At 56.5% G+C, this 26,584-nt stretch overlaps 2 protein-coding genes across 2 annotated transcripts in view; both read left to right on the top strand.

Annotated features, from left to right (window-relative positions):
• ME2 (malic enzyme 2) overlaps positions 1-19,837 on the top strand; it is a 39,811-nt gene extending 19,974 nt beyond the window's left edge. The window contains exons 5-16 of the mRNA XM_068177219.1: positions 687-762; positions 1,152-1,313; positions 3,155-3,258; positions 3,989-4,098; positions 4,208-4,305; positions 5,237-5,350; positions 5,442-5,556; positions 7,251-7,393; positions 11,850-11,952; positions 12,657-12,727; positions 13,268-13,366; positions 14,682-19,837. Coding sequence (XP_068033320.1) covers positions 687-762; positions 1,152-1,313; positions 3,155-3,258; positions 3,989-4,098; positions 4,208-4,305; positions 5,237-5,350; positions 5,442-5,556; positions 7,251-7,393; positions 11,850-11,952; positions 12,657-12,727; positions 13,268-13,366; positions 14,682-14,831 — 1,345 coding nt within the window. The 3' untranslated portion in view covers positions 14,832-19,837. The remainder of the gene's footprint in view (positions 1-686; positions 763-1,151; positions 1,314-3,154; positions 3,259-3,988; positions 4,099-4,207; positions 4,306-5,236; positions 5,351-5,441; positions 5,557-7,250; positions 7,394-11,849; positions 11,953-12,656; positions 12,728-13,267; positions 13,367-14,681) is intronic.
• A 3,516-nt stretch (positions 19,838-23,353) lies between these two features.
• ELAC1 (elaC ribonuclease Z 1) lies at positions 23,354-26,477 on the top strand. Its single transcript, XM_068176394.1, has 3 exons — positions 23,354-23,534; positions 24,820-25,287; positions 25,999-26,477. Exons 1-3 carry the CDS (start codon positions 23,378-23,380, stop codon positions 26,475-26,477), a joined length of 1,104 nt encoding a protein of 367 aa, XP_068032495.1. The 5' UTR covers positions 23,354-23,377.
• Positions 26,478-26,584: the final 107 nt, after the last annotated feature.

Genomic DNA, 26,584 nt, shown 5'->3' with positions numbered 1-26,584 from the left:
CCATCACTGTGTCCCCCTGGACAGGAGGGGTGGTTCAGGTGGTTCCTCAGGCCCATCACTGTGTCCCCCTGGACAGGAGGCCTGGTTCAGGTGGTTCCTCAGGCCCATCACTGTGTCCCCCTGGACAGGAGGGGTGGTTCAGGTGGTTCCTCAGGCCCATCACTGTGTCCCCCTGGACAGGAGGGGTGGTTCAGGTGGTTCCTCAGGCCCATCACTGTGTCCCCCTGGACAGGAGGGGTGGTTCGGGTGGTTCCTCAGGCCCATCACTGTGTCCCCCTGGACAGGAGGCCTGGTTCAGGTGGTTCCTCAGGCCCATCACTGTGTCCCCCTGGACAGGAGGGGTGGTTCGGGTGGTTCCTCAGGCCCATCACTGTGTCCCCCTGGACAGGAGACCTGGTTCAGGTGGTTTCTCAGGCCCATCACTGTGTCCCCCTGGACAGGAGGCCTGGTTCAGGTGGTTCCTCAGGCCCATCACTGTGTCCCCCTGCTGCAGAGGGGTGGTTCCCTGCTCCAGGCAGGAACGGATACTGTCCTTTGAGCGATTTATATCAAGTTGTGTAAAACTTTGATTTTTATATTGTGCTGTTTGGCATTTAGTTTTACAAAAGCAAGGTGAAATTTCTGACTGTCACCCACAAATTATTTCTGGTTTGTGGTTTTTTTTGTTTTTTTTTTTTTTCTTTCAGGGGATTATTTATTTCCATCTCAGACAGAGGCCACATAAGGTCAATTGTGAACAACTGGCCAGAGAACGATGTTAAGGTACTGTCGCGGTGCGATTTAGTTTCTAGTTGTTATTCCATCTCAGCTGATGTTATTCCATCTCAGCTTTTAAGATTTACTAGTACTTGATGGAAACATAAACATTAAGTAGTGCATTCTTGGCTCTTTAGTGATGATGGCAGAGTGCAGCTAATTACGGTAATGCATATCTTGAAGATCAGTGTTTCACCCTAAATGTGAGGTTTATGGGTTGAGGAAAATAATCCTCATGATCCGTTCTTCGTTTGACCATGCAAACGTACCTCATTTTTTTGCCTGGGAAGAAAACACAGCTGCCATTGATCTAATCTTTATAAATTTCAGTGATCGTGTGTGATTTGACCTGCCTTTTTTTTTTTTTTTTTTTTTTTCCTTTTCTTTTCCATCAGGCTGTTGTCGTCACTGATGGAGAAAGAATATTGGGTCTTGGAGACCTTGGGGTGTACGGCATGGGAATTCCAGTGGGAAAGCTGTGCTTGTACACAGCCTGTGCAGGGATACACCCAGATAAATGCCTGCCTGTGTGCATCGACGTTGGGACTGATAACACAGTGAGTCACCCCTATAAAAACGGGGTCTTTTTAAACACATTCCATACTACAACACAGTTGGGCTGTTTTTCGAGCACTTTCATTTAACATAAACCCAAATTTTATGCAAAGAGTAAACGGTTGGGGTTCACTGTGCAGTGATTTAAAAGTGCCCATTGATTTGTCCATGAAAGGGTGCATCTGGAATAACTGGAATGCTGGAGCACTGCAAAGTAGGCAGTCAGTTTTGACCTGACTTTCCAGAAGCTGGAAATGGGAATTAGACTTATTAAAGGAGTTTATTGTTCAGAGTATTGATTTGCTCTGTTTTAAAAGCAGCCATCAGCAGCCCCAAGTGGCAGCTGAAATTAGAGAACATTGATGCAGACTGGGGCTGTGTGGCCGCAGCATCTCTGGTGTGAAAGGTGATGCTTCTGTGAGCTCTGCTGCGTGTGCCCGGGGATGTTCCTGTGAGCTCGGCTGGGTGTGCCTGGGGATGCTCCCGTGAGCTCTGCTGGTTGTGCCCAGGGATGTTCCCGTGAGCTCGGCTGGTTGTGCCCGGGGATGTTCCTGTGAGCTCTGCTGGGTGTGCCCGGGGATGTTCCTGTGAGCTCTGCTGGGTGTGCCCGGGGATGTTCCCGTGAGCTCTGCTGGGTGTGCCCGGGGATGTTCCTGTGAGCTCTGCTGGTTGTGCCCGGGGATGTTCCTGTGAGCTCTGCTGGGTGTGCCCGGGGATGTTCCTGTGAGCTCTGCTGGGTGTGCCCGGGGATGTTCCTGTGAGCTCTGCTGGGTGTGCCCAGGGATGCTCCCCTGAGCTCTGCTGGGTGTGCCCAGGGATGCTCCCATGAGCTCGGCTGGGTGTGCCCGGGGATGCTCCCGTGAGCTCTGCTGGGTGTGCCCAGGGATGCTCCCATGAGCTCGGCTGGTTGTGCCCGGGATGCTCCTGTGAGCTCGGCTGGTTGTGCCCGGGGATGTTCCTGTGAGCTCTGCTGGGTGTGCCCGGGGATGTTCCTGTGAGCTCTGCTGGGTGTGCCTGGGGATGTTCCCGTGAGCTCTGCTGGGTGTGCCCGGGGATGTTCCTGTGAGCTTGGCTGGGTGTGCCCGGGGATGTTCCCGTGAGCTCTGCTGGGTGTGCCCGGGGATGTTCCTGTGAGCTCTGCTGGGTGTGCCCGGGGATGTTCCTGTGAGCTCTGCTGGGTGTGCCCGGGGATGTTCCCGTGAGCTCTGCTGGGTGTGCCCGGGGATGTTCCCGTGAGCTTGGCTGGGTGTGCCCGGGGATGTTCCCGTGAGCTCTGCTGGGTGTGCCTGGGGATGTTCCTGTGAGCTCTGCTGGGTGTGCCTGGGGATGCTCCCGTGAGCTCTGCTGGGTGTGCCCAGGGATGCTCCCATGAGCTCGGCTGGTTGTGCCCGGGGATGTTCCTGTGAGCTCTGCTGGGTGTGCCCGGGGATGTTCCCGTGAGCTCTGCTGGGTGTGCCCAGGGATGCTCCCATGAGCTCGGCTGGTTGTGCCCGGGGATGTTCCTGTGAGCTCTGCTGGGTGTGCCTGGGGATGCTCCCCTGAGCTCTGCTGGGTGTGCCCGGGGATGTTCCCGTGAGCTCTGCTGGTTGTGCCCGGGGATGTTCCTGTGAGCTCTGCTGGGTGTGCCCGGGGATGTTCCTGTGAGCTCTGCTGGGTGTGCCCGGGGATGCTCCTGTGAGCTCTGCTGGTTGTGCCCGGGGATGCTCCCGTGAGCTCTGCTGGTTGTGCCCGGGATGCTCCCGTGAGCTCGGCTGGTTGTGCCCGGGATGCTCCCGTGAGCTCTGCTGGGTGTGCCCGGGGAGGTGATTCACCCCGCTGCTCTGCCTGGTTTGCTCTCCTGCAGACACTCCTGAAGGATCCGTTCTACATGGGGCTGTACCAGAAGAGGGATCGCTCGCAGGTCTACGATGACCTGATCGATGAGTTCATGGAAGCCATCACAGACAGGTAGGACACGAGTAATGCTTTTTCTCTTCAAGCCAGGTCTCCTAAGCTCTCAGAGATAAGCATTATACCCTAGCTAGCTCAGCTACCTCAGGCGGCATAAAAGCAGCAGGATGGCTCCTGTGACTGTCTTGGAAACAAAAAGTTTTAATAAAAGGCAAAATAACAAAGCTCTTTACAGAGAAAAACCGAGCCAGGGCAAGAGGGTTCTCGCTGCTGCTAAAACTCTTCACAAAAGCAATGAACTCTTTTGTTCTCTTCTTTTTCAAGTGAATTGCTTAGGTGGGACTTTTTGGCTTCTGTCCATCTGGCTATCCTTAAGTTTAGGTGAAGTCCCCAAGGTCCTGTGAGGTGTCTTTTAACCAAATCGAGCAGAGAAACTTCGGGCTTTTTTCCTTTTTAAGGAGACAAAGGGTGGCTCGTTAACTCCATCTACACGGGCACTTTCCTACACACCAGTGCTCTGCACAGAGCAGCCCTAACACGCTGTCCTTGAAGCGGCCACCCGGGGGCTGAGGAAAGCACCAGCAGCTGGGACAGGCGTGTGTGTGTGTGTGTCCCTGGAGTGACACCCCCGGTGACCTAGAGCACGCTGCCTGTGCTGTCGTTATCTGTAACTGGAGCTGCTGGCTCTGCCTGAGGACAGCCTGCTGCCAGAGATAACGGATTAGGTGCAGGCTCTGCTGCTCTCCTCTGCCTCTGTCCGGTGATGGGCGTGCTTGCTGTCCTCTAGGTATGGCCAGAACACGCTCATCCAGTTTGAAGACTTTGGAAACCACAACGCTTTCCGGTTCCTAAGGAAGTACAGAGAGAAGTACTGTACCTTCAATGACGACATCCAAGGTACACCCTTTGTTTATGTCCCTGAGCAGCCGTGCAGGAACTCCTCCCAAAGCCGCAGCCTGCCATGTAGAGGTGCTCAGCTGCCCTCAGATCTGCTCTGCTCTCACAGGGACAGCCTCGGTGGCCTTGGCAGGACTGCTGGCAGCCCAGAAAGCCACTGGGAAACCACTCACAGACCAGAAAGTGCTGTTCCTTGGAGCAGGAGAGGTGAGTCCTCTTAAGGGCCTGGAGCAGCAAGAGATATTTAAAATGTGCATTTTCTCATTGTGGAGATTTGCCTTCTCTGAATTCCTTTGCACAACTTTTCATATAAGACCAGCTGAAATGCATTAGCAGAAAGGACTCTGCCTAAACAGGACCGTGTGAAAGGTGTTTAACGTTTGCAGGGACTCACATTTTTCATTTCCCTGCATGGCCTTGAAAAAAGCACCAGGGACTTGTGTGTATTTGAAGGGAAACTCACCATAAAATCATGGTGTAGTGAGACCATCTTGTTGGTTTTTATAGCACCGGAGGGAAGTGCAGGGAGTTTTTCTCAGCAAGGTGATTCGGTTTGCAGCAGGCACCAGTCGCTGGTGCTACAGTGCCAGGAGCAGCCCTGTGCTTCTGGTACATCAGCACAATTGCTCCCGTGGTGCTGACAAAATGACTTAATTATCTGAGAAGTTCTCCATCTGGGGAAAGGCCCTGATGGCAGTAATTGGCTGGTGCTGCACCCAGCCCTGCTCTGTGCCTCATTTCTCCTGCCAGGGAGGGGACAGGGGCCTGCACAGCCTCCTGCTGCCCCCCAGGCAGAGGCCAGCCCTGCCTCGGCCACCAGGAGGGCAGGCTGGGAGCACAGGGCACACAGCTCGGGTTGGTTTTGTGGCAGGAGGGCTGAGCACTTCTGTCCCTGCCGGGCTGGGCTGCCCTGGCGTGGCTGCTGAGCTGGCACGGCTCACCGCACCTGAGAGCTGCCCCTCTCACCCTGCCTGCAGGGGTGTCACTGCTGTCCCAGGAGGCTGCCTCACACAGGGAAACGCGTCCTGTGTCTCAGAGCAGGCTCTCCGAGGGGTTTTGTGGGGATGCTGGGTGGGGTGGGGTTGATGGCAGACCTGTTCTGTGACCTGTCACAAACCCAAGTCCTTTCATCCGCCAGGCCGCCCTGGGAATTGCCAACCTCATTGTCATGGCGATGATGGAAAGTGGTGTTTCCTATGAGGAGGCCTCCAGGAGAATATGGATGTTCGACAAGCACGGCTTGCTGGTCCAGGTAGGGGTTCACCACACCTGGGAATCCCACGGCACAGGTGAGCGCTGCCTTCCCCGTCCCCTCACAGGAGGAACCAACGTTTTACCTGCAGGGCCGAGAACAGAAGGTGGATTCCAACCAGGAGCCGTTTACACATCAGGCTCCAGAGCACATACCAAAGACGTTTGTGGAGGCAGTGAATGTACTCCGGCCTTCAGCTATCATCGGTCAGTGAGGTTATTTTTCTATAATTTGGTTTTTGGGCTGCCTTTAATTGCTGTCAGGGCTCTGGTAAGCTTGGGGACAGCCGTCTGCTGGTGGAAATGTGAGGTCAGTTTTCTACCTGAAAATACACTGAGCTGTGGTGCTCCTGCTGAGCCTTGTGCCCTTAGTGACAGAGAGCAGCCACAGCCATTGTGTTTTCCACAGGAGTTCCCTCACTCGAGCTGCCTGGGGGTTTTCTGAGCCCCAGTCACCTCCTGTGGTCACACTCTGCCAGCAGCACAGCTGGAAGCAGCAGTTCTGTGCTGCAGATCACCAGCTCCTCTTAGGTCACTGACACCTGTAGGTTCTTATTTGCAGCTCTGGCTATCTGCAGAGAGCAGATAGGATCACAGGCGTTTCCTGCTGTGGCTGCAGTTTCCTTGGCACGTGATTTATTTGGGAAAGGAGAGGGTATTTTGGCCGAGAACCCTTCAGCTTGTAGCCACTGTACAAATACATCCTAGCCGTGTGTTTGTACCTCTGGGTGTGGTCAGGAGCACCAGTGTCAGGTGCATCCATACCCAGCCGGGATGAATCATCCACAAAGCACCAGCAATTCCCACTTGCTTATCCAGGACCGTGCTCTTTGTACTCATCAATACCAAAAAGTAGCGTGAAACAGGCTTCTAGAGCACACTCAGTACACGTTGCTGTGGAAATCGTGTCAGCCAGCCAGGAGCAGTGCCTGGTCCCCATCTCCAGCTGCCAGAGGAGCTTTGCTCCAGTGGGAGGCTGGAGGGCTGGGTGTGGGGTGGCTGTCCCTGCCCCGGGGCAGCCAGCTGAGCTGGGTGTGGGGTGGCTGTCCCTGCCCCGGGCAGCCAGCTGAGCTGGGTGTGGGGTGGCTGTCCCTGCCCCGGGGCAGCCAGCTGAGCTGGGTGTGGGGTGGCTGTCCCTGCTCTGGAGGCAGCCAGCTGAGCTGGGTGTGGGGTGGCTGTCCCTGCCCCGGGCAGCCAGCTGAGCTGGGTGTGGGGTGGCTGTCCCTGCCCCGGGGCAGCCAGCTGAGCTGGGTGTGGGGTGGCTGTCCCTGCTCTGGAGGCAGCCAGCTGAGCTGGGTGTGGGGTGGCTGTCCCTGCCCCGGGCAGCCAGCTGAGCTGGGTGTGGGGTGGCTGTCCCTGCCCCGGGCAGCCAGCTGAGCTGGGTGTGGGGTGGCTGTCCCTGCTCTGGGGGCAGCCAGCTGAGCTGGGTTTGGGGTGGCTGTCCCTGCCCGGGGGCAGCCAGCTGAGCTGGGTGTGGGGTGGCTGTCCCTGCCCGGGGGCAGCCAGCTGAGCTGGGTGTGGGGTGGCTGTCCCTGCTCTGGGGGCAGCCAGCTGAGCTGGGTGTGGGGTGGCTGTCCCTGCCCGGGGGCAGCCAGCTGAGCTGGGTGTGGGGTGGCTGTCCCTGCCCGGGGGCAGCCAGCTGAGCTGGGTTTGGGGTGGCTGTCCCTGCCCGGGGGCAGCCAGCTGAGCTGGGTGTGGGGTGGCTGTCCCTGCTCTGGGGGCAGCCAGCTGAGCTCGGTGTGGGGTGGCTGTCCCTGCCCCGGGGCAGCCAGCTGAGCTGGGTGTGGGGTGGCTGTCCCTGCCCCGGGGCAGCCAGCTGAGCTGGGTGTGGGGTGGCTGTCCCTGCCCCGGGGCAGCCAGCCTTTCTTTATTCTGGTTTTGTGTGTTTCCCTCTCCCGCAGGAGTTGCTGGGGCAGGGCGTCTCTTCTCACAGGAGGTGCTCAAAGCCATGGCCTCCATCAACGAGCGACCCATCATATTTGCACTGAGCAACCCCACGGTGAAGGCTGAGTGCACAGCAGAGGAGGCCTACACGGTAACAGAGGTGTGTGAGCTCGGGGCTGCTGGGGCTGTTTGTGGGTGCCTGAGCACCAGAACTCAAGTTGTTCCAGTATTGCTTGGACTTCAGTGGTCTGAGCATACAGCTCTTCCTCGCCTTCTGGCAGATTCGAAAAAGCACTTCATTTTTAGGCGACAACATTTTGCAAAGCTTAAAATAGCCTGAATCCTGTTACCACTTTTTTAAGAGAATGACCAGCAGTGCTGCTACATGGCTTTGATCAATCAACTCGAGTTTCTCACCGCTCCTTGTAATTATTTTGTGTTTTAATGAGGCGTCTTGGCCTCCCAGCAGAGACTCGGTGCAAGCTTTGCAGTGTAGAGGCTGAGCAGAGTCCTTGGAGCAGGTGGTGCCCTCGCAGCCGTGCAGGAGCTGGGCTTGCACCCGGTCCTGCAGGTGCCATCAGCAGTGACCCGTGGGGCCCTGTGCTCCCCAGGCAGGGTGGCCCCTGTCCCCTCGTGTTCCTGGGCAGGGGTAGCCCCTGTCCCCTCGTATCCCCGGGCAGGGGTGGCCCCTGTCCCCTCGTATCCCCGGGCAGGGGTGGCCCCTGTCCCCTCGTGTCGCCGGGCACGGGTGGCCCCTGTCCCCTCGTATCCCCGGGCAGGGGTGGCCCCTGTCCCCTCGTGTCGCCGGGCAGGGGTGGCCCCTGTCCCCTCGTGTCGCTGGGCAGGGGTGGCCCCTGTCCCCTCGTGTCCCCGGGCACGGGTGGCCCCTGTCCCCGCCACAGCGGCTGTGTGCCGGCAGCACCGCGCTTCGGGAATGAGTCAGCCAGGAACAAACACACCCGGTTCTGCACCCTCCCCTCGGGGCCCCTGCACCCTGCGGGGCTCGGCACTTGGGGTTTGGGCTGGTTTTTCCTTAACAGCTCTACCACTAGCTGTGCAGCACGTCCCGGGCTCAGTTTTGCCCATACGAAGCCAGTCCTTGCTCGTAGCGCACAGGTTGCCGTGCCCAGCCGGTGGGCTGTGCAGGCAGCCCGCGGCGAGGGCGGTGGGGCGGCCGCAGCAGGGCTCCGAGCTGGCTGCTGCTGCCTCTCCTGCCGCTGCTGGCACCGCTGTGCCGGCCTCAGCGCCTGCCCGCAGGCTGCAGGGCTGCGGCTCTGGAGAGGACTCCATTCTTTCTCTATTTCTCTTCTGTTCATGCAGTCCCAAATCGAGTGACTGCTATGTGGAAATGGGGGGGTGGAGACCTTTCCTGGTCTCCCGCTGCAGACCGAGCTCCTCCCTTGCGCTGCCCGCGGGCTCAGCATCGGCCCCAGCCGTGGCGGTGTCACCCTGCGAGGGTGGCACTCCGCTGTCCCCATCTGACACCCCTGGGGCTCTCTCCCACATTCCTGGTGCTGTCAGCTCAGGGAACTCCTGCTGCAGAGATCTGCAGCCCAGAGGGAGGCCTGGAGGAGCAGCCTCTGGACAAAGTCTGGATCTTATCTCTTTAACAGTAGGATCATCTGGGTTGGAAAAGCCCTCCAAGGCCATCGAGTCCAACCATCCCCAGCACTGCCAAGGCCACCACTGTCCCACGTCCCCATGTGCCCCATGCAGATGGCTTTTAAATCCCTCCTGGGATGGGCACTCCACCACTGCCCTGGGCAGCTGTGCCAGGGATGGACAGCCCTTTAGGTAAAGAAATTTTCCCCACTGTCCAACCTGCCCCTCCCCTGGCCGTTCCCTCTCCTCCTGTCCCTGTTCCCTGGGAGCACAGCCCGACCCCCCCCGGCTGTCCCCTCCTGTCAGGAGCTGTGCAGAGCCACAAGGTCCCCCTGAGCCTCCTTTTCTCCAGGCTCAGCCCCTTTCCAGCTCCCTCAGCCTCTCCCGGGGCTCCAGCCCCTTCCCAGCTCCATTCCTGCCCTGGACACACTTCTAAATTGAGGTGGTTCAATGTCTCTCCGATACCTTGCATTAACCAGAGCAGTGAGCTGGGCAGTGTTTCAGTGTAGAAATCCCATTCCTTCTATCCATTCGATAGAAGGTAAACAGGAGTTAGTTGTGCAACCAAGACTTCAGTCGGCACAAATAAATACAAAAACTGCTGCCATCTGTAGCTGAAGGAGGCCAGGAGCACAATTAGAAGGGGAAGCAGCCTAATTTTTGCTTGCACTTTTTACGGAATATCGGGGGATGAAGAGAAGTTCTAAGGCAAGAGGCTGACTTTGCCGTGGCCGAGTGCTGAGCCCCAAGAAGCTGGCCCTCAGTGGCTGTCCCTGTCAGGGCCAGAGGCTCCCTGGGGTCAGGCGTGGTGGCGTCTGCCCCTCGGGGGCTGGAAGGGCACAACGCAGTTTACGGAGTTTGAGCCCGGTGGAGAGGAGATCTTTGGGGTTTTTTTCCCTGTGTTGGATCCATGTGTTCCTCTGTTAATGATTCTCCGTGTTCCCAGTCACTCGTACACGTGGGTTCTTTGGGCAATTTAGCTCTGCTGGTCAGTAAACGAACGGGTGTAGTTTTGTTCCAGTCCTTCCTCACAAATTCTGTAATGTTTATGTCTCTTTAAACTTCCCTGCGGCCCAGCTGTTTGTTTTCACCAGGCCCTTTGGTTCTCTGAAATGTCCTCAGCTGGACCCAGAGCTTGCCCTCCAAAAAGTTTTTTCCCTTCAAGATGCAGGAATTACCTAGGAAATGGACTCCAGAGCCCTGACTGTTGCGTGGTTCTCTGGAAATGTCCAGCCTCACTTGCTTTGTCACGTACCTAATGCAGTTTGTCAGGGATCAGGGCTGTCACCCCGGGTGTCCCCAGGCCTCGGGGACAGCCTCGTTGCGGCTGGGGTGACATCTCAGGCTACACAAAGAAACAAAGCCACCGTCGCTAACCTTTCGTTCCTCATTTTCCCCCCACTAGATGGCACCTGTAAAAAGCCTGTCGAGGCTCCTGTGTTTTCTGAGCGCTTCTCTGCCTTTTAAATTGCTTTGTCCCTTGGTCCTTGGCCTCTCCTGCACCCATCTGCTTTGCTCCCTCCACAAAAAGGCTCTTGTCGCGGCTATGCCCTGTCATCCAAACACAGTTCCAGAGCCTTCAGCCTCTTTGGCAATTTGTTTTCAAACGCACGAGTCCTGGGGAGCCTTAAAGGCTTTAAACTGACGTTCCTAAACCTGTTACTCAAACGAAAGTCAAGACTTGTTTTCTTTCAGTGGCTTTACTCCTTGAGACGAGAGCCATTTATCTAGAGGGTGTGGTTCACACTCAGATACGTTTTGATATTTAGTGCAAATTGAAATCCTTTCCAAAGGCAGGCTAAGCAAACAGCATTGTTCGGTGTTCTGATTGCTCCCAGCAGCAGCAGTCTGACACAGCAGCAACTCCCCCTACCCCCACAGCCTCCAGTGAGAAAGTGATCTTTTATTCCCACTTGTGCTCCAGCCTGCTCTGGCAGTGGCCATTACTCATGAGGCTGCAGGGTCCCTGTGGGGCTGGCCTGTGGCTGTGGTGTGGGAAGGGTTAACACAGCAATCCTGCAGCGGTGTGGGAAGGGTTAACACAGCAGGGCTTCGTGTGTCACTGTCTCCAAGCAGGGCTGATCAGTGCCCGTGTCCCCTCCTGGGAGCAGGGCTGATCAGTGCCCGTGTCCCCTCCTGGGAGCAGGGCTGATCAGTGCCCATGTCCCCTCCTCGGGGCAGGGCTGATCAGTGCCCATGTCCCCTCCTGGGAGCAGGGCTGATCAGTGCCCATGTCCCCTCCTGGGAGCAGGGCTGATCAGTGCCCATGTCCCCTCCTGGGAGCAGGGCTGATCAGTGCCCATGTCCCCTCCTGGGAGCAGGGCTGATCAGTGCCCGTGTCCCCTCCTGGGAGCAGGGCTGATCAGTGCCCGTGTCCCCTCCTGGGAGCAGGGCTGATCAGTGCCCGTGTCCCCTCCTGGGAGCAGGGCTGATCAGTGCCCGTGTCCCCTCCTGGGAGCAGGGCTGATCAGTGCCCATGTCCCCTCCTGGGAGCAGGGCTGATCAGTGCCCGTGTCCCCTCATGTCCCCTCCTGGGAGCAGGGCTGATCACTGCCCCATGTCCCCTCCTCGGGGCAGGGCTGATCACTGCCCCATGGCCCCTCCTGGGAGCAGGGCTGATCACTGCCCCATGTCCCCTCCTCGGGGCAGGGCTGATCAGTGCCCGTGTCCCCTCCTGGGAGCAGGGCTGATCAGTGCCCGTGTCCCCTCCTGGGAGCAGGGCTGATCAGTGCCCGTGTCCCCTCCTGGGAGCAGGGCTGATCAGTGCCCGTGTCCCCTCATGTCCCCTCCTGGGAGCAGGGCTGATCAGTGCCCGTGTCCCCTCCTGGGAGCAGGGCTGATCAGTGCCCGTGTCCCCTCCTGGGAGCAGGGCTGATCAGTGCCCGTGTCCCCTCATGTCCCCTCCTGGGAGCAGGGCTGATCAGTGCCCGTGTCCCCTGCTGGTCCCTGGCTCTCGGTGCCGCTCTGAGGCTCTGGCCCTGCCCAGCTGCCGCAGCCACCCTTCCTCCCACCAGGGCCGATGCCTGTTTGCCAGCGGCAGCCCCTTCGAGCTGGTCACTCTGAAGGATGGAAGGACCTTCAAGCCAGGCCAAGGGAACAACGCTTACATCTTTCCAGGTAATAAATGAAGCTGTCCCGGTTTAACCTCCAAGGCTGGGCTGCCTGCACCTTTTCTTGGGTTCCCTTGCTGCACGAGGCACAGTTAGTGCAGCAGCATGCAGAGGTGTTGCCCGCAGCTGAGAACTTGGAGAAATGAGTGGCTGGATGACAGACAGTCAGTTCAGGCTGGATGTGGGGCACATGCATCCCCAGTGAGCAAACCCAGCTGGATGTTGCTGAGAAAACAGAAGGGTGTTACTAAAGGCTTTGGAAGCTGCTGCATTGTGGTTCTGCTGCTTGTTTGGGGAGGAAAGGAAAAAACAGGTGTTAATATGCACCTGAAGTTATGTTAGTAACTCTCAGAGTTAATGGTTCTTAAAGCTGTATCTGCACAAGGGACGTAGAAAAGTAGCGCTGGGATGTTTCTGTGCCTTCCCCTTTCCTCCCTGAGCTGCAAAGCTCCAACCCCTTCTGGAAGCCACCTGCTGTGGCCAGTGGCTGACACGTGGCAGCAGTGCTGTGAGCGTGGCAGCTGTCCCTGCCCGAGGCAGGGGCTGGGAGGGGATGTCTTTGACCCGAGCCACGCCACGGCTCTGTCAGCGTCTGCAGAAAGCTACACTGGGGAAGGTTTTCAGGGATAACGCTGGAGGTGACTGGCAGCTTCTTGCAGCAGGCTGCACATTAAAGTGATGTGGCCCTGACTGGCAGTGATTTCCTCGTAGGCGTGGCTCTGGCTGTGATCCTCAGCAGTGTCCGGCACATCAGTGATAAGGTTTTCCTGGAGGCTGCCAAGGTGAGTCTGGGAGCGGAGCAGGCTGTGGCTTCTGACACGACAGGGATGACCTGATGGGCGCCTCTCTAAAATCCTGGTGAAACACAGCGGTTTCCTGTTTGGCGTCTGCTGGCTTGTCCCTCCGCAGTAGGGGGGAAAACAGTGTTTTGATCAGACGAAGCTGTGCCAAGAGCCGGGTTCCATTGCAGTTGTGATGGAGTAGGAAGTGTGTCCCTGTGTGAATGACTGTGGCAGCAGGGCTGCCTCCTGCCCTGCCCTGCCCTGGGTTCTGCAGCTGGCTCTGTGGCCAGGGGTTTCTGTGGCTCTGGGGGATTTGTCCCCCAAAAGACCAGAGCTTGTTTAGCTAAACGCTTGCAGTCGCAGTGCGCTGATTCTCAGTTCCTCAGACGGAAAATGCTGAGATCCCGAGTGCCTCACGCCAGGGCTTTGGGAGCGCTCTGGTGCTAAGAGCACTGCAACTTGATTCTCTCAGGTGTCCTGGCATGTTACTAGTCACATGTGGGGTGCAGTAAATAAAAAGTGTTTGTCTCTCTGACTCAGGCATTGGCAGAACAGTTGACAGATGAAGAGCTTGCCCAAGGAAGACTTTATCCACCGCTGTCCAATATCAGGGAAGTTTCTATTTATATTGCTGTCAAGGTGAGTATGAAATATAAAATTGCACTGCACTAGAAGTGGTTTATGTGTACATTAACCTGCTGAGTTGCACAGCGTTGACCCTGGAATATGAGCTCCTTGGGCAACACCCGGTTCTTTGTGCCTGCAATAAGAGAATCATATAAAAATGTTCCCTGTGTTGGATGCTTCAGCTTGGCAGCCACAACGGGCCAAAATTACACCCCTCTGATTCCTGAAACTCAGCTTTGAGATCCCATCTAAGCGACGTAAAGACACTGAGTGTAGAAACCCGGGGCAAGGGGGGGGACACCCCTTGTCTGCCTTGGGGTGCTCTGACTCCCAGGAAAACACCGACTTTGACCCTCGTTCATGGAGAAGGCCTCCTAAGCCTCAAAGTAAACCAGAGACCACGGAAGCGTGAAATAGGTCGTAGGGATTGTGGAGAGTAGTTTAGTATGTCACATGGGTGAGAAATTTAGATTTTAGGATTTTTAGCATATTGTAGATAGATGCAATATGGAGGATGCAGGGTGTTGTCTCGAGTTCCTTTATTTTTTCTTCTTCTTCCTTCTTCTTGGGTTTGGGTGGTATCTTGTAATTGGGCAGAAAAATCTGCATTGTGGGTTCTTAGGGGTCAGTTATTGGGGTAGAAAGGGAAATAATCTAGGTGTCACTGCTTAATTGGGTAGTTCAGTTTTTGATTAGACTTAAAAGACCTTGCAGCACGAGGCTGTTATCCATTTTGTGCTGTTTTCCTGCATGCAAGGTCTGAGTGCAGACAGTGTGCTTAAGCCTTGATAAGATAACAAAAAAACAAGAACCTGAAGACCAAAAAAGTGCTGTGCATCTGCTTTTCCTGACAAATAACTGCTTCAGGAGGGTTTCCCCCTGCCAGGGGAGCCCTCAGGGAGTTGCCTGACATGGGGCCCGCAAACCCACAACTGAGGTGCCGAGGAGAGAAGACAAAGGGCTCTGCAGATTCAATGTGAATCAGGCAAAAGCCGTTTATTGTGCTTCTAAGCATTGTTTGTGTTGACTTCCTACCTTGGTCTGCGCAGTCCCGCACGGCAGCTCTGCTTCGTCCCTGCGTCTCTTGATCGGTAGCTCTGCTTTGCCCACGAGGCAAGCACACCCCCCTTCAGCAGCAGCCGCTTTTCTGCTCCCTCTTCCTTCTGCCAAGCCAGCTTTTCGGTCCGCGAGGACCCGAAACGCCCCGAACGGCCCCGTTCGCTGGTTCCTGGAGGCTCCACTTAGCACGGGTGCGCTCCCCTGCAGCCGTGCCCCGGCCAGCGGCGTGCGCTGCCGCAGGCTCAGCGCGGCCGCCTTCCCTCCGCAGGTGATGGAGTTCCTGTACGCCAACAACATGGCCTTCCACTACCCCGAGCCGGCCGACAAGAGCCGCTACATCCGCTCCAAGGTCTGGACCTACGAGTACGAGTCCTTCATGCCGGACGTGTACGACTGGCCCGAGTCCAAGGTGCAGTGACGCGGCCCCGCGCCCGCTCCTCAGGCAGCACCTCCTACTCTGCAGGGATCCCCTCCTCAGACCAACCGTAATCATGATCTTTGACTCCTCTAATTTATTTGTGCTCATTTCGTTGCCTTTTTTTTGGGGTTTTTTTTTTTTTTTTGTTTGTTTTTTCCCCCCCTTACACCCTGTTTTTCACCTGATTCCTCCCAAGTACCTGATGAACTGTACGGATGATGGCATCTGCCACAGGGATGAGAGAGCCTGCCAAAATTAATTTAAATTATAACATTGCATTTCTAGCTTACAGCCAGCACCACACGGAAGAATTCCATTAATGGCATTTTAGCTACACGTGTTTGATGATGAACTGTAGCTCTCTCATCACTGCTGGTCTCCAGAATGATTTATTTCTGCCTTTAATAATCAGTCTTCTAATTGTTCCAGTGTTGTCACACTGCATTAGCTGTGACATCAAGGGAGACCACTTGCCATAGAAAAAGCAAAAGGGCAGTTGAAGATAACTTCAAGGGTCTGACGGGCGTTCTGTTTTGTTTAATGTTTAAAGATGCCCATGTCCAGACATCCTTGGGGCACTGGCTGCTGTTTCCTTGAGAAGCAGCAAGATGTACACCTGTGGAGTCTGCAGCAAAGATTGCAGCTTTGTTTTCATCACTCCGTGAAATCTGTTCTCAGGAAATATGTGAGCTAGTTCAAATTGTCCTTGGGAAGCCTGAAAAATAACGATAATCACTTAATAGCTTTTAAAAACAAAGCCATGCTGTTGCGGAATGAATTTTATCGGGTAGAAGTAGGACCTGAAGTAATTTATGGAAATCTTTTTAGGGATTTTGCAAGGAGATTTTAAGCAATGGACTGCAAAACGATGTACCAAAGGATCTTAATTTTTTAAGTTTTTTTCAAGATTCTGTTTGATCTAAGCCAGGTTTTTGTCTCCCTTGCACCCCCTTGTTCTCACAAAAAGCCTCGTGTGTGATGTTTATGACGCTGCACACTCGAAAGCTCCAGGGTGGACTCACGTGGAGGCAGCTGATGAGGCTGGAGCAGGAATGCTGTCAGGCAGCTATGACACGAGCCTGCCGGAGCGTTTCCTAAGCTCTTGGTCCCGTAGGCTCTGCTCCCTGTGAGCACTGGACCCAAAAGACGCAGCGCTACAAGCCCTGTACTGGTCCCTCCAGCTTACTCCGCTTGCAGGCCTAGTTTGCCAGAGTCCTTGTGGGACAGCAGAAGTTCCCAGCCGAGCTTCTCCTTGCCAGGGGTAGTGCTGCACGTTTGCTGCAGGTGCCACAGTGTATGCTCCCGCGCTTGCCTTGGAGCGAGGCCGAAGGGCTCGGGTCGCTCCGCAGGGACGGGCAGGGACACCCAGTGATGGCCACAGGCTGTGGCCGCCCCACGTGTGCTCCCCGCAGCGGGAACAGCCAGGGGTCAGGAACGGAAATAAAGATACTGGCTGCTCCAGTTTTCTGCAGCAAGGCAGAAAAAGGACAGGAGTAAATAAATGGGCGGATGTGCCAGCAGTGCTGTACTGGCAGACTTCATCCAAAGGGACAAAGCAGGGCTTGCTCAGAACTCACCCATGGCAAGCACTGCTCTTGTGTCCTCAGTTACACAGGAAAATGCAGTCTCCACAGAACAGGCCAGAACAGAGCAGGGAAAATGGTCTCAGGACCCCCTTGGGCACCTACAGGCTCTAAAATTATGTTCACGCAAAGAACAGAAAACTTTGGGAAGGTGCTGCCTGTGTGAGGGAAGAAGACTGATTATATAAACACAGAAAAGAGTGATGTGGGGAAAAAACCGTGGTGTTCAAGCTGTGGTAAAGTGTTGTGTGGTGGGGCTCGAAGTGCTTCACTGCCGAGTGCTGACACGCACATGGGCAGGAGCTTGCACTTTGCACGTGAATGTACAAGAGACACCAACACACACGTAGGATGTTTTTACAGAGAGTGCTTTTTTCATCTATTTTTGCTATGCCTTGTTTGTATCGTATTTAAATTAGTGATCTTACTGAGAAAGAAATTATTTATTCGATGTATGAATTATTTTTGCCTTCTGAAAATCCAGCTCTATCTGAAGCCTGTTGTATTGTGCCAGTGGAGTTCTGCATCCCTGGATTCCGGAGTACTGGGAACACACGCTTCCTCCCTTCTGCCAGCAGCCAGTTAGACAGATGAGTAACAAAAGCGCCCAAAATGCACTGATCTCGTGTCCCAGCTGAGAGCAATCACAGAGGCAGCGGAGTAGGGATCCGTGCCCACCCCTTCGGTCTGATGGATTCGTTTCCAGGCACTGCAGCTGTTCCCCATAGCCAGTGGCCCTTGGTAGCACTCAGGAAAAGCTGTAGCTCGGGGAAGCAGCAGGGCCCTGCTCCTGGCAGGAGCGGTCCCGTTCCCAGAGGGAGCTCCTGCACCCGTCAGGCTGAGGAGGACGCGGTTCTGAGCAGTCCTTGGCCTGGCTGTCCTGGCAGGGAGTGCTGAGAGCTGGCTGGCAGCGGGATTTTCCCAAGCACAGGCGTTCCCGCATACTAATTCTTATGGAAACCCTGCTGCCGAGGTGAGGGACAAGCAGTTCCTAGGAGCTGTGAGCCCTGGAGGTGAGGGACGAGCGGTCCCTAGGAGCTGTGAGCCCTGGAGGTGAGGGACGAGCAGTCCTTAAGAGAGCTGTGAGCCCTGGAGGTGAGGGACGAGCGGTCCCTAGGAGCTGTGAGCCCTGGAGGTGAGGGACGAGCAGTCCTTAAGAGAGCTGTGAGCCCTGGAGGTGAGGGACGAGCGGTCCCTAGGAGCTGTGAGCCCTGGAGGTGAGGGACGAGCAGTCCCTAGGAGCTGTGAGCCCCGTCAGGAGCAGCCCCCGGGCGTGCTGGAGGTCGGGCTGGCTCTGCCCCCTGTCCCAGCCGGACCTGAGCCAGGCACACCCTCCCGGGCGCTGTCTGTCAGGCTCTCTGCATCCTCCGTGGCTTGCAGTGTGCACGTGGGGGGATCTTCCCTTCGATGTGCAGCCACTGTTTCCTGCTGGCAGCAGGTAACCTCTCAGCTCACAGAGTTTTAAGTCCATTTCGCTCTCTTTCATCTCCTCCAGAATTATTTCTTTTTGATAAGTGGAGTTCTGAGATACATAGATTCATGTTCAGTTTTCCTTCAGGTACAATTAATCCTTGAACTAATTACAACTGCTAATCTTGCTGGCTACTAAGGAACCAGTTTCCTTTTTCATATTCTACTTAACATGATTTTTTCTGTTTGCTGCTTTATTCAAAATACTTACTGGTCTTTATCTGTACAGAAAATTCTCTTAGACAGTATGCAAAGGGAAACAGGTGTCACCAGGATGCATTTTGTCATGTTACATATAGTGTAAGTTAAAAAAATACGTCACCTAAAGGACCACCAGTGTTGCAGCTTGTCACACAGCCCCCGTGACTCGCCCTCCAAATGATTTTATAAAAGACTGTCTTCCATGTCTCCTTGGGGTATGCAGAACCCTTCTGAGAGGATCAGGAACTTCCCTGAGGTCAGTCTTTTCCAGGATTTGTCCAATCCTTTTTTCCTTAAAATCAGCAGGGGCAGGACTGAGCCTCTTGGCAGCGAGCTGTAGGAGTGTAAAGGTATCTAATGAAGCACAGCCTTTCTCCATGAAATACCTGTGGTTTTGTTCAAAGATGTTGCAAAGGTTTGTGTGTTCCCGAAGCCTCTGCCCAGGTGCCAGTGTGCCGCGAAGGAGGAGAGGATAGAAATGTTGTGTCTGATACATTTTAAACCCCCAGTGTGACGCGTGGCACCAGTTCTCGGTTGCATTTGTGGACAGTGATGCGTCCTGATCTGTTGTGCTCGTTTTCCAAGCTTCAAACCAAGTGACACTTTACCTGCAGAGTGGCGTGGACGGGTTTCCTGTGCTCGGTGCGTGTCTTCCTCTTGTACTGTTGCTTGCAGCACGCTGTTTTACGGGGATAAAGCAACTCTGTCACACTCCTCTGGTAGTACCTGCGAAGATGAACCATGCACCTTTTAGTTTCTCGTCAGCAGCCCTCCGCAATGACTGTTCCTGTGGGAGAGTGGGGATCACTATTGTACAGCTCCCACCCAGGTTGCAGTCCAGCTGACTCCGGCCCCGCGGTCCCAGCTGGTTTTGTTCGCTGGGGCTGGCTGCAGAGGGGCAGAGCTGAGCTGCTCTGCGGCTCAGAGCAGCGTGAGACCAGCCGGGGCTGTCCCACTGCGGGTGCTTCGTGCTGGAGAAACCACCGTCACTTCTGCGCTCCGGGCGACGCGAGCGCTGCCCCGGGTGCGGGCAGGGACCAGTGCCACACAGCGGGAGAGATGCAGAGCAGAGCTCTGGCTGCACTGCCCTGGCAGCTGAATCCGAGCAAAGCCGTTCAGCTGCTGCTGCTGCTGCTGAAGACACATCTAACTCTGTGTGCGCCTGCCCTGCGTGCTCCCGTGGGACTCCAAGCCAGCACGACCCGGCACGGCTCCGAGCGCTTCCCCCCGTGCCTCCCGCTCTCCGCGGGGATGGCAGGACTCACCCCTGGAACCCGGGCCGTGGCTGCAGCGGGACGAGGAGGAGGTTCTGCCAGCACGTCCTGCTGGTGCTGCAGCAGCCCCGAGCTGCCTGGGCACGTGGGGCCGGCGCCAGCCTGAGCTCAGCTCTCCGCCTACCATCGGCTTCGGCTCATCCGTTCTTCAACCAGATCCTTCCTCACGGGAATAAAAATGCTCTTAGCACTAGAGCTTTGTCAACAAAACAGCAAAATAATCTGCATTTATTTCTATCTTTAACATATCTACCTTATTCAAATCAGTGTGAGCCTGCTGGGGCGCTTGTGAGAACAGTTCCGGCCTGATCAGTGCGGGGTTGGCTGTGCCTGGGAGGGTCATTGCTCAGCTGAAACTAAAACTGTATGTAAAATGTGAAGTGGTTGGGGTTTCTTCCTACTTTATAACGTTGTAACTCTATTGAAATGTGTGTTCTAGTCTTCTATTTTCTTAGTAAAATGCATTCCCTTTGCCTAAGTCGTACCTGAGGCTTTTTATTCTGAAAAAAAAAACAAAACAAAACAAAACAAAACGAAATATGTTTGATCTGTCCAGGATTGGGAAAAGTCCCTTTGCCAAGGGGCTTTGTAAACGGTTGCATGTGATGATCTTTAAGGTCTTTTCCTAGAATCATGGAATCAGAGGATGGCTTGAGTTGGAAGGGAACCTAAACCACCATCCAGTCTCACCCCTGCCATGGGCAGGGACACCTTCCACTGTCCCAGGCTGCTCCAAGCCCCGTCCAGTCTGGCCTTGGACTCCTCCAGGGATGAGCATTTCAAACCTCCGCGGGCAGTTCCAGTTCCTGAGCTCCCTTTCCATGGGGAAATTCCTGCTGCTGCCCAGCCTGAGCCTGCCCAGCCCAGCCTGAGGCCGTTCCCTCTCTTCCTGTCCCTGTTCCCTGTTCCCAGCCTGACATCCCCCGGCTGTCCCCTCCTGCCAGGAGCTGTGCAGAGCCACAAGGTCCCCCCTGAGCCTCCTTTTCTCCAGGCTCAGCCCCTTCCCAGCTCCCTGAGGAATTCTCCAGCCCCTTCCCCAGCTCCATTCCCTGCCCTGGACACGCTCCAGCCCCTCGGTGCCCATTCCCAGTGGTGGTTCCAGAGCCGGACAGGGCTGGCAGTGCCAGCACAGGGGGAACACACCGGGCCACGAGGGCAACCCCGTAAATGTGGCCATGGGAACACAGCCCCAACAGGTGTGCGGCCCCACAGGTGCAAAATGTCCCAAACCGGAGAACGCTGGGACGGTTTGGATTGAAAGGAACCTCGGGGCCCATCCCATCTCCTGCCGGGGCCAGAGACACCTTCCACTGTCCCAGGTGGCTCCAAGGCGTGGGCCTTGGACACTGCCAGGGATGCAGGGGCAGCCCCAGCTGCTCTGGGCACCCTGTGCCAGGGCCTGCCCACCCTCCCAGCCAGCAATTCCTGGTTCCCAATATCCCATCTGTGCCTGCCCTCTGGCAGTGGCAGCCACTGCCTGTGTGCTGTCCCTGCATGCCTTGTCCCCAGTCCCTCTGCAGCTCTCCTGGAGCCCCTTGAGGCCCTGGCAGGGGCTCTGAGCTCTCCCTGGAGCCTTCTCTTGTGCAGCTGCACAGCCCCAGCTGTGCCAGGCTGGCTCCAGAGCAGAGGGGCTCCAGCCCTGGCAGCAGCTCCGTGGCCTCCTCTGGGCTGGCTCCAGCAGCTCCACGTCCTTGTGCTGTTGGAGCCAGGGCTGGGGCAGCTCTGCAGGTGGGGTCTCAGCTGAGCCCAGGGCCAGAGGGGCAGAATCCCTTCCCCTGCCCTGCTGCCCACGCTGGGGATCAGCCCAGGGCAGGGGGGTTCAGGCTGGGGCAGGTCCAGCTCTCACCCCCAGCACCCCCAGCTCCTTCTCCCAGGGCTGCTCCCTCTGCTCGTCCCCAGCCTGGGTTGATCCCGGGGGCTGCCCTGGCCCAGGTGCAGCTCCGGCTCGGCCTTTCCCATGGAACCAGCTCCCGGAGCGATTCCCCGCGCTCCCTGCCGGCCCCGCCCCGCCGCGCCGCCGGCCCCGCCTGACGCCGCCGGGGGAGGTAAGGCCGGGCCGGGCCGGGCCGGGCCGGGAGCGGGCCTGCGCCGAGCCGGGGCCGGGCTGGGGGCTGCGGCGGGTCGGGAGCGCGGCCAGGCCCCCACAGCCCATCCCCGCGTCCCCGCCGGGCCCCTCGAGTGCCCCGCATGCCCCGACCCCGGGCCGGGAAGCGCGGGCGGAGCCGGCGTGGCGGAGGAGGGGAGCTCGGTCCGGCCGTGCCGAAGGGGCTCCAGGGAGAGCTCAGAGCCCCTGCCAGGGCCTCAAGGGGCTCCAGGAGAGCTGCAGAGGGACTGGGGACAAGGCATGCAGGGACAGCACACAGGCAGTGGCTGCCACTGCCAGAGGGCAGGCACAGATGGGATATTGGGAACCAGGAATTGCTGGCTGGGAGGGTGGGCAGGCCCTGGCACAGGAACCTGCCCACCTGTCCCTGCCGTGGCAGGGAGGATGGATGGATTGCGGGTATTTTCAAGGTTCCTTCCCACCCACACAATTCTTGTATGAGTCCATGATTTTACACAGAGGAAAAGGAAAATGCAAATAGCCGCATTTGCAAGGCGTTTATTTCCACGTTTTGGTTTGAGATGGACATGAACCGTGGCTCCCCGCGGGCCCCCAAGGTCAGGTTGTGCCTTGGCGTGCTTGGGAGGACCCTGCTGGCCCACCTGGGAAGAGAGTGCTTTCTTCTGGAATTCCAGAACCCCGGAATGGTTTGGGTTAGAGGGACCTCAAAGCTCATCCAGTGCCACCCTGCCATGGGCAGGGACACCTTCCACTGTCCCAGGCTGCTCCAGCCCCATCCAGCCTGGCCTTGGACACTGCCAGGGATCCAGGGGCAGCCACAGCTGCTCTGGGCACCCTGTGCCAGGACCTGCCCACCCTCCCAGGGAAGAAAAACTGAAAGTTTGTGGAAACTCCTCTAAAAACTACTCAACTTGAGAAGTTATTTTGAAAAATGTCTGAGGCACCTGGAGTTTTAAAAAGAAGGCAGGAGCGTATTCTGGGAAGGCAGGGGCTGGAGAAAGCCCACTCCGTGAGGTGGGGGGGCAGCGGGTTGTCCATGTGGGCACTGCTGTCCAGAGGCTGTCTGGCCCTGCACACCAGCCAGGCTCCTCACCCAGCCGCTAGCACAGGTGTCTGGGGTGAAACGGGTGTTCCCTGGCCTGTGCTCTCGGGTCACCCCTGCCTCTCATGGGCTCTGAGGTTGCTCTGGGGGAAGCGACCCTTCCCCCCCTGCATCTCCAGGCTGCCAGCTCCTGAAATCCGGGAATGGTGTTTAAATGCCGGCAGAGACTGTTCGGTGAAACTCGTCCTGGAAAGCTCCTAGAGGGAAGGCTGGAGCAGGAAAACTCAACATTTAAACAGAGCTCAGAGGAAACAAATAATGGTGGGGTCAGAGCTTAGGGCTGTTCCAGCTGGATGGGGCTGTTTTCTCTGGTAATCCACACAGGCCTTGTGCTTGGGCTGTGTGTTTGCAATCTTCCAGCGACATAAGAAGGAGATCTCTGCTTGTAAATAACGTGTTCTCTGAAAGTCATATCCTGCTCTAGGCAGCTTTTACTTTTGTGTTTTAAGGGAAAGGGAGCTTTATCCTCACGGTGAACTGTGGAGGATGCCTTCACTTCAAACAAAAATGTTGGTTGGTTTCCCTGCAGGAATCCATTGAATCACCGAACACCCTGAGCTGGAAGGGACCCCCAAGGATCACCCAGCCCATCTCCTGCTCCCTCCCACCCTGGGCGTCCCTGGCAGCGCTGTCCCAAGGCTCCTGGAGCTCTGGCAGCCTCGGGGCCGTGCCCATTCCCTGGGGAGCCTGGGCAGCGCCAGCACCCTCTGCGGGAAGAGCCTTTCCCAAAATCCAGCCTGTCCCTCCCTGGCCCAGCTCCAGCCGCGCCCGGGCGTGTCCCTGTCGCAGCGCCCGCGCCCCGCAGGTGCGGTCCGTGTGGCAGGGTCCGTGTGGCAGGTGCCGCCGCCGGGATGTCCCTGGAGCTCACCTTCCTGGGCACGGGCTCCGCGTTCCCGTGCCCGGCCCGCGGGGCCGCGGCGCTGCTGCTGCGCCGGGACGGGCAGTGCTGGCTCTTCGACTGCGGCGAGGGCACGCAGACACAGCTCATGAGGAGCCACCTCCGGGCAGGTTTGTGCTGCTCGGGCGAGGCGGGGCGCGGTTCGGGGAGGTGCGAGCGAAAGGCGCGGGGCTGCCTTGGGCGGCGGCTGCCCAACCTGCTCGGCAGTCATCTCTGACCGCCCCTCGGCGGAGAGCTGCCTCCCGCAGACAAACCGAGGCAGTTTATCGGGCTCGGCAATGTCAAACGCGGCCCGCAGAGCAGCTGGAAACAGGAACGGTTTGTTTGTTGTTTGTCTGGAGGCAGCTCTAGGCAAACCTGCGGTGAGCCTTCCTGTGGGTAAATGTCTCTTTTCAAGCGAGGCAGTGTGTACGGGGGATAACTTTTACCTTTAGGCAAATCAGTCAGACATAAAGCTCACCTCACTCCCACAGCCGCTGTGCTTCCACAGTCCTCAGTGGCAGGAGCTGACCTCTGTCTGCCAAGGAGTGAAGATTAATTGTCAGTTAGAACAGAAACACAAGCTCCTGCTCCTCCAAAACCTGTCAGGGAATTTAATGACAGTCAGACGGAGTAATTCCTATGAAATGGTTTACTGGATTCATCTTAAAACAAAAGAAGGAGTTTGTGTCATTCCTATGGCTTGGTCCCAGCAGGTGCTGGAGGAAACGCCTGGCTGTGTGGGAGTGGGAGCTCAGCAGAGGAGACAGAGGCAGCCTGGTTAAAGGACACGTGTCTGCACCGAGGGAGCGTTCTGGGCCCTTCTGGCCCAGCAAGGGCAGGACCCAGCTGGGGCGAGACAGCCCAGGCACGAAAGAAAGCCCAGACATTCACAGAGCGATTTCTTCTCTTGTTTTAAACAGACCAGTCAGCAGTGGTGGGGTTCTTGCCCCTTAAAAAACTCTGAAATCAAAACTGCATGCTGGTTCGGTTTTGGTTATTTTTGGTTTTGTTCGTTTCACGGGCTAGAGTCAAAAGGAGGAGCGACACAAATTCCTCATCGTGTTCCTCGTTAGTCTGCGGCTTTCCTGTAGGATTTAAGCTCAAATGCTTCCCAGCACTTCTTTGCATTTCACATGGCAGGTGTCGCCAGCCAGGCCCATTCCCCGCTTGTAGAATGCTTGGCTTAGAAGGAGCTAAACCTTGCATCTCTGCAGCCTTTTCTTGGCATGTCAGGCCAAAATCTTCCTGGCGCGGAGGGGATGGGGAAAGAAATACCTTTTGGTTTGGGATTTGTTTGTTAAGCCCTGGTTTTAATTTCCCTCCTCGCTTATTTCAAACATCTTGCCAAAGCGCGGGTGGTTTCTGAGTTGTTACATTGTTTATTTTCCTGTCTTTTCCTGCTCTATTCAACAGCCAGAATTACCAAGATTTTCATCACTCACCTTCACGGCGACCACATTTTTGGGCTTCCTGGGCTGCTGTGCACGCTCAGCCTCCAGAGCAGCCCCGAAGCCAGCAAAGCACCCATCGATATTTACGGGCCCCTGGGACTGCGTAGCTTCCTCTGGAGGAGCCTGGAGCTGTCCCACTCCCAGCTCCTCTTCCCCTACACCGTCCACGAGCTGGTCCCCACACGGGACCAGTGCCCCCCAGAAGAATTCAGGGATTTTTCTGGCTTGGACCGAGGCGAGGCGCTTCCCCAGGCGCCTCCAGGGAGAGTTCTGCACCTGGATCCAGGAGAAGACTCCTACTTGCTGCTGGAGAATGAGCAGCTGGTTGTGAGAGCGTTCCGCCTGTTCCACCGCGTGCCCTCCTTCGGCTTCGTGCTGGAAGAGAAGCCCCGGCCTGGGAAGCTCAACGTGCAGAAACTGAAAGACCTTGGTAGCTACTTTGACTTATTTTTCCTCTTTTTACTTCTTTTATGACCACCTTCCTACGTGTTCTAGCAAGTCAGAGCTGCTGTCTCTCTCTGTAGCCTGCTGTAACTCCATTTTCCATTTTCTGTCAAAGACATTTTGGCACCTGACCCCCAGGCAGCACTCTGAACCGGTGTGCAACACTGGCGCCAGGGAATATCACAGACCACTTTCATGCTGGGAACAGCCGACAAGTTCAGCTGCCAGAGTTTAGACAGCTCAGTGTGGCTTTCAGGAAAACGTATGGCCAGTGTATTTGCATGATTTTCTTTACTTTAATACGAGCAATATAATTGGGTTTTTTTTCCTGTAGTTTCCCTGAGCAGTTTCCCTGTGGCTGCCCCATCCCTGGAAGTGCCCAAGCCCAGGCTGGAGCACCCTGGGATGGTGGAAGGGGTCCCTGCCCACGGCAGGATGAACTCTGAGGTGCCTTCCAACCCAAGCCATTCTAGGATTCCACTATTTTCTTCGAACACACACTTCCTGCTAAGGTTACAAGCTGTTAATTTGTACAAAAAATCTGGAATATCAATCGATTTTTATACTGAGGCTGTGCTTTTTTTCCAGTGAGCCAGCTTTATGGCTAGCACGCCTCAGGTGGTGTTCCTCAAAGCGGACACTGCTATAATGAAATGATGAGTGTAGCACTCACGGGCTGTTTACCTTTACCTGCCAGGAGTCCAGCCAGGCCCCTTGTACGGGAAGCTGAAGAGCGGCGCCGCCGTCGTCCTGGAGAACGGAGCGACGGTGCGTCCCGGGGACGTGCTGGGAGCGCCCATTCCCGGCAGGAAGGTCTGCGTCCTGGGCGACTGCTCGGGGCCCGTGGGGCCGGGGGCCGAGCGGCTGTGCCGGGGGGCAGACGTGCTGGTGCACGAGGCCACGCTGGAGGACGGCCTGCAGGACGTGGCGCGGGAGCGCGGGCACAGCACCCCCGCCACGGCCGCGCGGTTCGCCCGGGGCTGCCGCGCCAAGAGGCTGGTGCTGACCCACTTCAGCCAGCGGTACCGGCCCACGGAGCACGGCCACGGCCAGCTCAGCGAGCTCAAGAGGCAGGCCGAGGCCCTGCTGGATGGCCAGGAGGTGACGCTGGCCGAGGACTTCATGACCATCGAGATCCCACTGAAAAATGAGGACTCCATAAGGACATCCCAGTGAAAAAGTGGAAAACAAGGACTTCATCATGAGATCCCACTGAAACAGTGAAAAACGAGGACTCCATCATTGAGATCTCACTGAAACAGTGAAAAACAAGGACTCCATCA

The sequence above is a fragment of the Anomalospiza imberbis genome, chromosome Z, assembly GCF_031753505.1.
Source record: "Anomalospiza imberbis isolate Cuckoo-Finch-1a 21T00152 chromosome Z, ASM3175350v1, whole genome shotgun sequence".
In the NCBI taxonomy this organism is placed as follows: Eukaryota; Metazoa; Chordata; class Aves; order Passeriformes; family Viduidae; genus Anomalospiza; species Anomalospiza imberbis.
Note: the sequence above shows the minus strand (reverse complement) of the source record. Positions and strands in the feature narration are given on the sequence as shown.

Coding starts and splice junctions, on each gene's coding strand:
- ELAC1 (XM_068176394.1), top strand. CDS start 23,378: ATGTCCCTGGAGCTCACCTTCCTGGGCACGGGCTCCGCGTTCCCGTGC. Junction 23,535..24,819: donor GAGGAGCCACCTCCGGGCAG/GTTTGTGCTGCT, acceptor TCTATTCAACAG/CCAGAATTACCAAGATTTTC. Junction 25,288..25,998: donor GCAGAAACTGAAAGACCTTG/GTAGCTACTTTG, acceptor TTTACCTGCCAG/GAGTCCAGCCAGGCCCCTTG.